Here is a 14,499-nt window from a genome sequence, read left to right on the forward strand (position 1 = left end):
ATTCCTTAAGAGCAGAGACTAATAGCGTATTGCATAGCCCTCACTGTACTTAGTTTTCTTCCGAATATACGGTCAACGCATGTGTCCACCTCTCGACGAATACACATACAGAACCGTTGACAGAATACTGCCGCAACAGGGAATTGCTATGTCGATGTGGGTGTAAACTACAACAGCGAATATTTGCAGAATCGCCAGGTTGGATTGCAGTTATCCTATTAGTGATTCATGGTGACCACTATCGACCACTAAGGTTGTAACCAACATTGAAATAAGGAAAGTCTGAGCTTCTGCGGTCTGAGCCGTCTGAGCGGTCAGAGTGGTCTGTAGGTGGGATGATTTATAGGTTAACGAAGATTTTGTTGATTTGAAGTGGAATTTGGGGCTAAGGAGCCGTTTGATTTGGGGAAATTAGCAATACATATGTATTGTGCACCTACGTAAGGCGGAAAAGAAACTCAAACATTGTCATCGGAATGTGTATAACGATGTACAGTTTTTGTTGTAAAGCACTTCACTATGTTGCCACCAATTTCGTGTGAGCTAATAAAGGCTTTTGTTGCAGCAGTGCTTTTAGGTGATATTGCGTGTACCCATTAATGACAGTGGAAATATGACATCGCAGCTGTCAGATGAAGAATTTCGAAGACTACAAGTACGTAAGGAATAAATTATTCTTCAGTGTGTAATGAGAATCGATTTACATTATTTTATCATTTAATTTTGAATAGCCCTCATGGTTTCATTGTGCTGTATTTAGAAATCCGATGTAGGTACATTAGTTGTTAGGTGAAGACTGAAAACAAATTTCAGGTACTGGAGATAATGAAATTTACCAATTTACTCATTGAAGGTGTTCGTTGTGAAGAAAATCTCTGCATATTATATTAATCCCAGTGTAGGAGGCAGACAGGATCTCGAAGTACCATGTGAAAACTCATGAATTTACTTTTGTAAATCATGGTTTCATGATCGTTTACAGCATGGTCTTCCATATTTCTGTGTCCTCATTTGGTACTGAAACGCGCTACGATAAAGTCTGTTGTGAATGTTACAAAAAGAAAGGAGAAAAGAGTTTTCATTTAATATTATGTAATTGGAATAGAATATGACTCATTTTTCAGACCAAAACATTTTGAATGTATTTTTAATTAACCTGTATTTTATGGTTGTAAGAAGACCAAAGTCTTAAAGATCTGTAAGAGAATGGAGAAAGTGATACTGTTTTGAGTGATGCATTGAGTGGAGATGGACTGTGTTGTTAACATTTCAGAGAAACATGCTCCCTCTGCCTTGAGGAGAGGAGGTGGCAGGTTACTCAAAAATGGAAATACAACCCACTTTCACAAGACACTCACTTCAAAACAGGATCAGTATTACAGTTGTATCACTATGAAAGCATAGGATCTCTAAGTGGAGATCATACCATAGAAATACAGTTGTACATGAAACTGCAGGTTAGTATTTTTACAATTATTATGTCAGGTTTACAAGTCAGCAGTTTTTCATATACTGTATCAATATATTAGGAGCCAGAACAGCTCAAAAGTGCAGCAGACTTCAGATTATTTTGCTCAAAGTGGAAAATCTAATGTGCTCCCATTTTACATTCTTGACCAGTCTGAAATGTACCTTATATATATACATATTTTAGTCATTGCATGACTACTACATACATAATAAAAGGGATTTCAAAATTGCATAAATGTCAATTTGGTTTATAATGTAGGTACTGAAGTTGCCTCCTGACACTTACTTTGTATGGAGGATCCCTTGTATTTAATGAGTACCAGGAATCTTCCTGGTGGGTAAAGGGTGGCCACCGCAAAAGGCTCACAACCTCATCACAATCTGTGATTGTGTAGAATATGTGGCAGTTTTGACATCTCACAACCCTATGGGCCTCCATAGCCTGTTACAGAGATAGCTTTACCTTGTCATACAAACATATGGGGGGTGGAGGTATAGCTCCATCATTCTTGACCTTGGTACTAGATAGAGATGAGTGGTCAGCTTCATGCTCTGACCACTTTACTGCAGGAAAAATCACCCTTGGTACCCATTGAATAGAAGGCTGAGTAGGCCCCAGAGCCAGTCCGGATGCTGTAGAGAAGAGAAAAATTTTGCCATGCCAGGAATGGAACCCTGACCATCCAGCCCTTAGCCCATTGTTATACAGACTGAGCTATTCCGACTCCTACTAAAGGTGTGTATGTATGCAATATGTTCATATAGTTGCAGTCATAAATGCTGATATCTTAAGGTAGTTTCATCATACACAACTGCTGATAAAACAAGGCTGAGGCCTATGAGTGGGTACATATGAAAAATAACGAATAATAACAATTCAAGTGCCATAGACAGAACTAAGGTAAGTTGGCTGAGTAATTCAGTATTAATGTTCTGGAGCTGAGCACAACTGGAGAAATCCAAAGAAAATTTTAGAGTACCTCAACCGAACATCATTAGAATTGTCACTTTTTGGATGTACACCCAGTTATCTGGGTGACTTAACCTGCTCTTCTCCACTCCAAATCACAGATTACCATCTCACCAAATGTAAATTCACCAGTAGAGATGACCGCAATGGATGGGGTGAAAAAAAAGAAATAATTCAGGGTTAGAGAAGTATTGGAAAGCATTGTGTCGAATAGGATGCCAAGCTACTAGTGGCTCAAAAATTTAACCCCTAGGCCAGTGCTTGGCTCAGTATGCAGTTGTTTGTGTTTTGAAAGCCACAGCACCAGTGTGATTGCCATTATCTATGTGTTGAATTGTATTTCTCTGAAATAAACCTGCTACAGTTCACCGTGGATGCTATGGTCCTCTTTAGCCATTTCGGAAGGGTGGCTGGTTTATTGGCGAGACCAATTTATTAGCATGTTATGACTTGTTTTTTGTATGTGGACAGAAAACAATTGTCTTGTTGTTGCTTACATTCAGTTGGGATGACCAGAAGGGAACAAGGTCACCACAGGAGGCAAGTCTGTAGTTTTTTGAAGATGTGAATTTTGTGTTCTTGACATGAGTAGCTGTCCTAAAGTGTCATCAGAATTTTGTAGCCGGGCCGTAAACTAAAGAAAATAACGCTCTCACATGTGGGGTTCCGAGTTCTGTACCTTGGGAACTGTTTAATTCTCAAGCGCCTTTATGTGATTGGCTTGCGCTGATTTCATGATGAATTTGGCTGTTTAAAATCAATGAATATGAAATGAATTCTTGTCTGGGAGGGAGGCCGTCGATTTGAATCCTTCTTGGGGGATGAAGTGATGCTCCCGCAGGATACCAGTCTTCAAAAAAACTTGGTGTCTTGAATTGATCTTAGGCAGACATCATTGAGCTGCTCTCCTGTGTTTCTCTCAATTCATTAGTCCTTCACTTTGAATCATTAAAAATTTTATAACATTAAAGGGCCACATTACTCCATGCTTGCAAAGGAAGTTATAATATTTTGCTTCTGAATAAATGGACAGTTTGTGGACAGCAGAAGTTTTGTTGTTATTTTGAGCAGTGGACTGACTTCAAGTGAGTAGTTTCCGGTTGGTACAGTTATTGCCATAACACAATCCTGATAGGAGTCAAGTGGTCTACCGAAGCCGGCACATAAGTACAAAGAAAGAAAAAGGGGACAGTAACAACCTTAAAGCCTGAAACAGTTGAGAAACCTAAACATTACAGAGCATAGGGCACTTTGAAGACATAGCAGTTTAAAGATCTATCAGAGTGACTGCATAATTGTATGTAACAATATTTAATGGTTAAACTTTTTTGTTTCCTAGTGCCTTTTGACTCACAGCTTTAAAGGTTTGAATTTGATGATTAAGTTAAATACAGCCGTTCTTTGTTTCTTTTATAGACACAACTTATTGAGCTAAGAACTGCTAACTATGGGTTAGAGGAACAGTGCACAAAATATAGAAGTGGTAAGTTGAAGGTGCTTAGAGACTGGTATATGGTTGTGGATTGTTACATATGGATCATACTCGTATATAAAAAATATTTGCTAAATTGCCAGCTTGGTCCCTGAATAGAGATGCAAGTAGTTGTGTAATATGATAATTCTTGAAGCAGTCAGTAGTAAGTATTAGATAATAAATGTTTTTTAGCCATCGGATGTACCTATTATAAAATGGATGCAAGCCACATGTTACAGAATGAAGGTATTCTACATAGGAACACTTCTTTTCTTTTTGACCAGATTTTTCGAAAACTGAATTTTGTTTCCAAGCATCCAGGTTTTCATATCTTTTCATGGCTGATCATATAATCTACATATTTTAGATTTTGTATATATACTGGTGTAACATCCATTGAGAATTCAGTGGGAAGTTTCATCATTTGTTATGTAAGCTTTTATGCTATGAGCTTACCCATCTTTCTTCGTTATTTCTTTCAAGACCTCCATGTTATGAAGTAAAAGGTCAAGGCTGAAACTCCCATGAGTAACAGCACAGATAGTCAGTTGTAAGCTTTCTTCTTTGTACAGCATACTACACGTCACATACCCCTATCAAAATGTTATCAATACTCCCAGGATAAACATGATACACTGAAATAAAAAACTGCTCATCCATTTGTGACCCACTATGTACATTAACATTTACATTTATTTATCATTTCATGGATCCAATCATCTCCCCATAGGGCTGGATATGAAACATGTCACATATTACAAATTCATGATGACTACACATCATTCGTCCTTGGTCCAATAAAATATAAACTCAAACCTGAGACAGAATAGCTCAAGTTGTCAGGACAGCACACACAGGTCATGGAAAAACCACAATCAAATTCACACCTTGCCATTCGACACACACTCGCAAGCCATATCATCCAAACAGTTACATTATAAAATATTAAAATTCATAACAAAAAACGGGCTTCATACATACTACTACACTTACAACAAGCAATTCTCAGTGATGTACAATTCATGCACACAGACCATTTATTAACTCTTAACTTTTGAGCCGCTTACATGCTTGACAAATTCATTAATTGAGTAAAATGTGTTACTTTGCAAATAAGTTTGTAAAGCAAACCTAAATTGCTTTTTATCATTTTTTAAAACTGTGATATTTGATGGGAGAGTGTTAAATAGCTTTACACCTGAATAATACACCCCTCTCTGATAGGATGATAAATGTGTTGAAGGTATATGAAGGTGGTCATTCCTTCTGGTACCAATCACATATATAGAGTTATTGGTTTGAAATTTGTAACTTACGTTCATGCACCGTTAATGCTCAACAGTTCATTGCTGTGGCTTATAGCACTGATCTCATTTTACTAAATGTTTTTATGCATAGAGAGAGATATTGCATTGGAATCTAGGTATTACAGTAAAAATCTGAAATCTGTTAGTACCAGTTCTTGCTAGTAAAAACTGGTACTCTTTAAGAACAGTTGATAGTACCTGTGAAGAACTGGTAGAGTTGAAGAAGAATTGAAGTTGAAAGACAGTATTTTTTGCACTTTTCAGTAAAAGGTAATTCTTACATCTTCATTAGTTAGAAATAGTTCTTTTGATTATTGTTGTGAAGAATCTCCCACATTTATTATTGAGATTTTATGAAGACTGCTAGAACAGGATATTTTGCGAAATTGTGATGAATCAGAATAATTAACTTTCCATTTGTTTTATTTTTATCAGAATTTTCCAAGAAGTTCTGTATATGAAAATCATCTTGGAAAGAAACTGACATAAAAATGAATTATATGTATGAAAGGAGACCAAAATGTATTATTGGATAAAGGAAAATTCCCAAATATCAAAAGCTAGATAATAAATTTCAGTAAAATGTTCCAAGTTAATTCCTGTTTACCTGTTTTCCCCAAGCTGCTATAATGACATTTCAAAATGCATGGAATTTTCTTCTTCATGCACAAGAACAAATTTGAGCCACAGTGTTTTATATAGTGCCTTTATTGTATCCTCAGCCAGATCCCACAGCAGTCATGGACAGTGTTGCAGTATACCTGAAAGATTTTTCGTTTCCTTTAGTCTCATCAGTTATGGTATTAAATTTTGTTTGCAAGTATGGAACTAAGATCTTGAATACAAATTCATTAGGGCATTTTCTTGAGTTCCCAGTTTATACATCCCATCCTCAGTTCTACTTAAAGTCACAGTGACAACATTCTGGTATGACCCTTTTGTATTTTCACTGGCAGGAATAGTAACAGTAACATTCTGACAAATTTTAGTTGATAGATTTGCTTTGTTAGATTTTTTATTCATGCACTTTATATAATTGTACAACCATAAAATGTCTAAAAATAGCTGATAGTGCAGAACAGTAGTACATGACTTAAAGGATAAATCAAAATGCAAAAAAATATTTTTCAGAGTGGGTAATATGTAATGAAATCCAAGGAAAATAAATTTCTAACTTGACTGTGATTAGTTTCGCAACAGTAGATTTGTGTGTGCAATAAATGAACATAAAGGCCAATAATGAATAAAAATTAGTAGAGGATGCATTTGGACTATGTGTACTTCATTGGAATGCATTTTCATTACATGAAGTCAGTACATTTCAGAGGTAAGAATCATGTTATATGATTGTAAAAAATTTGTAATAGTATTGCATTGTAGTACATTTTACAGGCAGATGCCAGAAATATTTTTTGCAATTATGTACACATTCCTTGCACCTCCATAAAATTTGAAGTTCATTTCAGGAAACAGGGCAAACTTGAAACATTTAAATCTGAAACTTTAAGCCTTGATCTCATGTGAAAGGGGTATAAGGGATTTTTAGGAGACTCTTCAGGCCTAGCACCAGTGTCCTCCATTTTATTTTCAGTGAGCATCCAGTATTTTGTTCTGCTTGTTTTTTATCCAAGTACTCTGTTTAAACTCGTTTACAATTCTATGAATATTTTTTTTCTATTGGGACCTGTAAAAAAAGGTGAAGTCCCTGAGCCTAACTAATTAAGCCATGAAGGTGTATGGGAGAGTGGATGTATGGATCCATGTATTCTTTACATGGGCACTAGTTGGAGGTGGGTGGTCAGCTTCACACATCAGCTGCTTTACCCCCATAGAAAGAGTCCCAATTACCCATTGGATAGGAGATTGGGTGGGCCTGGTCTGGATGATGTGGAGAAGAGAAAAATCTTACGTATACCAGGACAGAAATTCTGACCCCTCGGGCATTTAACCAGTTGCTGTACCGATGGTACAGCGCATTATTTACATGGGTATCATACAAGAACTCCGTGATTTAGTCCGCAAGCAAACTGTACTGACATGAACACTTGTTTTAACTTGTGACTCTCACCTGTTATTTTGACATAAGAAGTAGCTGTTCACAGCTTTAGTGGAGTGATGCTGGAAGGAAATTGTAATATGTATAGGCTGTTGGCCTATTGAGTACACAGTCAGTCTGAAGGCATAGACTCCAGGTTGGTGTGAATAGCATGTCCCTCTTACTAGACAGTCAAAAGATTTGTATCAGGCTCTCAGATAATCTCCTCGTATTTTATTATATGTAGAAGCTTATTTTAGAAGTTTTTTTTTTCATATTAGTGTTATTGTTTTTGTTATTGTTGTAATCACGAGTGCTACTTTTATAATTAATTGTTAAATTGTTCATTTATTCAAAATAGATAATCAGGCTTTGTCTTCAAAACTTGGAGCTCTAGAGAGAGAATACCAGAAAGCGCAGAAATCTATTGACAAAAGTAAGAAAGCGAAAGACATAGATCTACTTCTGAATGAAAATGAAAACCTTCAGGCAAAACTTGAAGCTCAGGAAGATGACTTCCGCCTGCAAAATGAGACCTTGCTTCGGGAACTTTCTTCTGTAAGTAAGGCTGTTGCTATGAGAGTTTGTTGTGGCACCTGTTTGTAGCTTCCTTTAATGTGATATTGACATCCTAATTTTATAGATCCATGTTAAGTAGCAGATATGGTTTATGTCAGGGCTATGCTGATTTTGCATGCACATCATATTAAACATTGTTTGGAGGACATGGGGCTGAACCAGTAAAAAAAATGTAAATCTATCCATGTAATGGGCCATGGAGGCCCATAGAGTTATGAAACATTGAGGCTTCCACACTTTTCTAGACAGTCCACTAACAGATGACAGTGAGGTTGTTAGCCCTATGCACCTACTACTCTGTATCCCCAGGAAGATTTCCGGTACTCAATAGTGTGGCTGGAAGGATTAGGTTGATTGAAAAATCCAGTAATCTCATCAGGAATCGAACCTGTGACCTTCCAGCTTGTAGCATAGCGCCTCAGCCAATTATGCTACTGCATGCCCCCAGGCTGAAGCAGTGGGCTTAATAATTTTATGCACAAATCAAAAGTAATAAACTTATTTCACATATGCCATGACATCACCACAACCACTCCTGACACCACTGCTTCTACATTCATTGATCCAAGGTACTGCTGATGGAAAGATATATATGGGATTTGACTTCTGCATATTTAATACTGCAACAACAAATTAATTTCATATTACAAAAAATTTACTATCCTTGGTATGAGTGAAAATTTTCTTTGTTTGCAGTTAACTGAAACAAATGATAAACTTCAACATGAGTTAGCTGTATTGAGAACATTAAATGATGCAGCTAATGCCACAGGAAATTCAGCAGAATTGGAGAGAGAGGTATGTTAATATTATAGTGTGTAGACCTGTAATTAGGTTGTGACCACAAAACAAACAGGTTGCCATGGCAATGAGTCCATACTCAACAATAGAGAGAGTTCTGGATACAGTGTTTTCTGTGTGGTCCATGCCAAGGGGTTCTGTAGTAAGGACACCAGCTGGGCATTAGGCAGATGAAAGTTGGTCTGTGAAGAGAAGACTAGGAGTTTGGTGTGAGATGGCTGTCAGCCTGAGAGTTAGTCATTTGGAGCAGTAGTTAATTTGTGGGGTATTTGCCGGATGGTAATGACGTGAGCACAGTAGCTGGAGAATTTCCATCGTTGAGATCTGTTACTGGGACTGAACAGACTGAAAAGGTTAGCATATGCTTTAGTGATTTGTAAAGCCTGGAGATTAGCGATAATGTTATAGTTATTATTATTTTTATTATTATTATTGGAGGGGGTGGGTTTCCCCATGCACCGCGACCAGTGGTCTATTGTACGCCCCCCTGTGATATTCTACCAGTCTCTGTACCCTACCGATACTGGTGCGTGCCATCAGTCCCGACTCAGCCAGCGAGTTCGGCCTCTACTGGCTCAGCGGTATCTAGATGCTTCCCCCATCTACTAGAGGCGTTAGAGACTATTGTTGGGCGGGAAATGTCCTTAATAATTTGGCTCAGAGGCCTCCTTGGGGCATGAGGTTCTTTTACATGCCATAAAGCTATGACACGGGACCCATGGCTTAAAGTCCCTCCCGAAGGACTTGTTCCCTGAATTTTTCTGCCCTTAAAAATTCCACGACCTCCACTGGGTTTGAACCCGCGTACCTAGAGTCATGAGGTGGGAACTTTACCCCTAGACTACGGAGGCCGCTTAATGTTATAGTTACTTGTGGTTATGATCTCTAAGTGATCAGTAAATCCAGTCCAAACTCCTTGTATAATCACTCCCTAATGTGACAATATGTAAACCAGTTCTGGGATGAAGTTATAATGGCTACTTATCTTAAAATGGTTTATTCTCTGTGGTGAGAATGACAAGAACTATATATAATAATTACACAGTTAATGATATTGTAGCTTGTAGACCTATTGTTAAGTAATGACTATAAACAATGCCTGCTGCTAGGCAATGACCACAGAATAAGCAGCTATATGGCAGCCATTACTAAGTAACAACTTCGTAAACAAACATGTTCCCAAGGAAGAAAGTGAGCTACAGAACTATAACAATGAGGAGTGGTGTTTTCTACACGCTCCATGCCAGGGTGTTATAGGCAGGACAGGTCTAGAGTTTAGTTAGTTGAGTTGGGAGTCGGTTGGTAGGAAAAGGCTGCCAGCCTGGGAATTAGCGCAATGCAGCTGAATACAGTGGAGGTAGTGAGCCAGAGAACTGCAGTTCAATCGTTGTGAGCGGTTTCTGTTAGAAGTTGGTAGCTGAGGCAACTGGATAGCATGGGAACCCAGAGTAAGGAGAATGTCTGCTATTAGAAGCTATTACCAGGCAACGACATGTGAAGACACTGCAGGCTGAAAAGATTTAATGCTTGTTGTATTGAGTTGTAGAGTATGTGAATTAGCAGTAGTGCTGTAGGTACTTGTAGGTATGATTAGTAAGTGTTAAATAAATCCAGTTACTAATCTGAACCCCGTCTGTAGTCACTCAATCATGTGACAGTATTATAATGTTTATCATGTTTTGGAAGAGTTATTATCTCACTGTCAGTAACCACTTATGATCTTGATATCAGTTCTTTTGTGCCCACTACTCTTCCTCCTGCACTGTCCTAATCTTCTGTCTTGCATTGAAGTAATCTGTGATCCATTCCATGCACTCTTCTGCATCGGTGTTGACATATGTCCATGCTAGCTATCCACACTCAACTAAGACAAGTCAGGACTGACCTAATTTGGGGCTAGCAGCCACTGTTTTATGCATGTAATCTTTCTCGAATTGTGCACCTTTGTGAGCAAACAAGGCTTTTGTAGAAAAGACTAGAGAGAGATGGGGGAAGAGTTTTGATGTGTCCAGAAATAGACGTGAATGCATGCCAGTGTGTGGACCCTCCCCTTGCCCTTAGTTCACATGACAATATGTATTTGTGTATAAATTCCACTGGCAGAGATTCTAACTATATCAGATTTGACATGTAGGCCCTCTGTACTGAGATTTTTCATGCTGTGACCATGGTTGTAATTGTTGCATATATAGCATATTTATCATGCAGAATTTATAGCAGTATTTACAGAATCCATGAAGAGATTCATACACCTAGTTCCAGTGGTTTTTTAGTTGTAGCAATTGGCCTAAAACAAAATGCAAAATTTGTGTGGCTGCTGTATTATTTTACATTCTCACAAAGTTATTTAATGTTGTATTTTTTAAGGTTTAATAGTACACAAAAGTCAGGTCTCTGTTAAGATAGGCAGTGTCATTCCCACTTGAGAAACTTATAAGCCCACAATGTTGATGTGGTCTCTTATGACATGTTAATGGAGAATTTCATGGAAGTCTGTCAAGATATGCAGGCACAGGGGCATGTTACCATAAGCCAGTTTGTGCTATGGAATGTAGGCTACAAATCAATATTTTTCTAATTTTGTAATTATTTATTTTTATGGTATACCAGTAGCAATGTTTTACACCTGATTTTTAGCCTTTCCTTATTTTGAAAAAATTAAAGTATTTTGTAATCTCCATGGTGTCTGTGTATCCCCTTCTCCCATAACCTTTTGAATGGCTGAATCAATCTTTGTGAAACTTGCTGTCCATATCATGGCACCTGAACCTCTCTCAGTGGCATACTTCATGAATCTCTCTCATCAGTCTGTGTCTATATATGTGTCTCCCTGTTGTTGCTAGGCAGTGGCTTGGTAAAAATCACCCTGTCATTGTAAGGCAGCAGCTTGGTAAAAATGTTACCATGGCAAATGAATATGCACCCAACAGTTGAAGAATTGTTGGACGCATCATTTTCTATGCAGTTCATGTTGTCTCATGGAAAGTACATGATTAATTCTTCCCAGAATTTTGTGTTAATTTGGAATATGAAATGATGTTCTTCCCTGGTTCTCCCCTTGTTCTTCCCCTAATCTGTCTCTTAGAGAGTAATTTAAATATGTTTTAAAGGAAAAGAGCTTTGCAAGTCATACCATCCATATTAATCTTCTGTTTTCATAAATTTTAAAACCAGGATATAAGATAATGCATTGAATTAACTCTATCTCCCTTTTCCACAGAGGAGTGAGAAGGGAGTAGTTTTTGCAAATGAGAAACACTCACCTGAGTTGAATATTATTAATCATTTTTTAACATTTTTAAAAAATTAAGCTGTATGATTAAATAAAATTTTAAGAAAATTACAAGAAACTACTCTTTTTTTTTTTTTAGTATTATACATTTGTGGTAATGCAGGTGTGTGTATGTATGTATGTATCGTAAAAAGTGATAACTTCAATAGCCATTTCTGAATAATAAATTGTCTTGTATTAAATGCAGGGTCATCACTTACAAGTGGAGAAGACAGGGTTGACAAGTATTCTAGTTAGGGAACATAGAAAGGCAGAGATAAAACTTGAGGAACTGAGAGAAATTATCCAGTCATTCAGTATTGCAGGCTGCCAACAGAAAGAAGCAGGTGCAGAACAGGGTAACAGGTAAGTGTAAATATCAGCTGCTATTAATCCTTTCATTACAGAAATCAGCTACTTCGAGAGGTGTTTGTTTTCTAGTTTATTTAACAATGCGTTCTCAATTTCGTAGGACATGCAGTGTTATTTATATATATGTATATTATTTATTATACTGCAGTTGGGTTTTAGCCCAGTGGCAGTAGTACACAATAGGACACAACAGACAAGTAACACATTACACTAAGCGACAACACGTTCAAACAAAACACAACACTAAGGACATCCTACCACAGTGAATACAAACCAAATACGATTAACAACTACAACAATTATAGAGAAATACAAACAACTGCAACAAATACAACAACAACAACAACAACAACAAGGACATCCTACCACATATGGGAGGATGATTGTGAATGAGTAATTGGGAAGGATATGTGAAGAAGTGTTTGTAACAGTTTTGAGGTACTGTCGCACAAGTTTGGAGGAACTGAGGTGTACCATTCAAAGTGAGAACTTCTCAGTCAGGATATCCACCATCTGGGTCAAGAATTGATTCCCACACTTTATGAATATGAGTCAGATCAATACATGACAGCAGTAAGAGATGTTTCTTTCTTTCTTCCTTCCTCACATTTCATCTCTTTCTTTCTACCATTTACTAGTGGTATCAGATGTCAGTCTTGAAGCAGGTTCTTATCTCATTGACTGCCAAGCCCTGCTGCCTGCTAAAAATGTAAAGGCTGTTTAGGGATAAATGCAGTTGCACAGAAAGACTCACAATACTTCTTTTAAATGACATTTACACTACAGATACGTATGTATCATATGAAAACCTGTTCCTTCCTCTAAACATTATTCTGTTACACTTCATGCCATCTGTTGACATAAAGTGGTGCTAATTTATTAATGGGCAGATCTTTTCAGGTGTGGTTTTAATACAGTCATCCCTAGCTGATCTAGTGGTATGTGGAATGTTTATGCATGTGAGAATGTGCTGTAGGATTCAGATTGTCCCAGAAGTTAATTCAACTGACCGTGAAAATCTGATGTCAAATGTTAAAAGTTGAGCTTTGGTATATATGGTAATGAGGATCAAAATGGCAAATTTCTTAGCAAGTGTGAGAATTGTTAATCTGTAAAGCAAACAGATTAATGTGCTGTACTATTTTTGTTTTTGATACTAAGTAATGGGTAGTTAGTATTACTGGGTTTTCTATGCTTTATCTATCACCTGGTATTCCAAGCAGAATGTAGTATTTCAGAAACTAAGTCTGTTTCTATGCCCAGAAGAAAATCTGGCTCCCGTACTCGTTAAGTAAAATTTAGTAGGCTTTCCACCTTTCCATCTGAGGATGGAAACAGTCAGTTTTCAAAATATATTCTGTATGGAATACAGATAATTGACAAAATCCAGTAACCTAATAATATGAAATGTGATATACTACCATTAGAAACCTTTAGAAATGCTGGGCCTGCTCGTTAAGAAGTGTGTTATGGCACTTTGAAACTTAATTTTAGTTCCAAGCATAATATATTTTGGGTACCATGTCTGCAACAAGTTTCTTTTATGGTATCCTTTAAAAGAAAATAAATGGGAAGATAATTAATTTTTAAATACAACTGTTAATTTCAAATCTTAAATCATTCATATGCTTCCAGTGTACCAAGTAGTGAAGGAGATTTTGTTCAAGTAGATGAAACAGATGTTGCTTATCAGAAGCAAGGAACAAAACAGACAGATCTTTTAAAAGAAGCTGAACAGACACTTCAGTATTTGGAAGCATACCAAAAGAACATAGGGGGTAAGTTGGTATTTATATTTGATGACAGTTTTGATCATTATTAAAATCTGCTGAAATATAGATGATACAGAAACTTCTCATACAATTAATTTTGTAATAAGTATTTCAGGAAACTGAACTATAAATGAAACAGAAATTGTTCTCATTTTGTTGCTCAGGACACAGTCAGGAGCATGTGAAATTTAAAAATAGACATTGCCCACAATGAAGTTCAGTCACACCTTCTGAGTTTTCAGTACAGCATTTCTCTTTCTTAGGATTGTTGACTCATTTTGAAGCTGAGAAAGAGGAGAAAAAGCAAGTTCAATCTGAAGTGAAACAACTGCAGAATAAATTACATAGAAAACAAGAGTCCCTTTCGCAATTGCAAGAAGAAAGAGAGAAGTTATACATAGAAAGCAGGTAGATACAGCAAATTATTCAATATTCTTATCTCTTACAG

The 14,499-nt window shown here is 37.0% G+C and overlaps 1 protein-coding gene across 4 annotated transcripts; it reads left to right on the forward strand.

The window, feature by feature from the left end:
* Window positions 1-88: 88 nt before the first annotated feature.
* LOC111866502 (GRIP1-associated protein 1) lies at window positions 89-14,478 on the forward strand. 4 transcript variants are annotated; one of them, XM_033752302.1, is made up of 8 exons: window positions 89-330; window positions 566-655; window positions 3,857-3,923; window positions 7,618-7,814; window positions 8,532-8,633; window positions 12,116-12,273; window positions 13,915-14,057; window positions 14,315-14,478. In XM_033752302.1, exons 2-8 carry the CDS (start codon window positions 614-616, stop codon window positions 14,461-14,463), a joined length of 858 nt encoding a protein of 285 aa, XP_033608193.1. In that variant the 5' UTR covers window positions 89-330; window positions 566-613; the 3' UTR covers window positions 14,464-14,478. The 4 variants fall into 4 exon arrangements, with proteins under 4 accessions (XP_033608193.1, XP_033608194.1, XP_033608195.1 ...); XM_033752303.1 differs by having other exon boundaries at window positions 569-655; XM_033752304.1 differs by having other exon boundaries at window positions 90-198; window positions 569-655.
* The last annotated feature ends 21 nt before the right edge of the window (window positions 14,479-14,499 follow it).

This window comes from Cryptotermes secundus, unplaced genomic scaffold (assembly GCF_002891405.2).
Source record: "Cryptotermes secundus unplaced genomic scaffold, Csec_1.0 scaffold401, whole genome shotgun sequence".
In the NCBI taxonomy this organism is placed as follows: Eukaryota; Metazoa; Arthropoda; class Insecta; order Blattodea; family Kalotermitidae; genus Cryptotermes; species Cryptotermes secundus.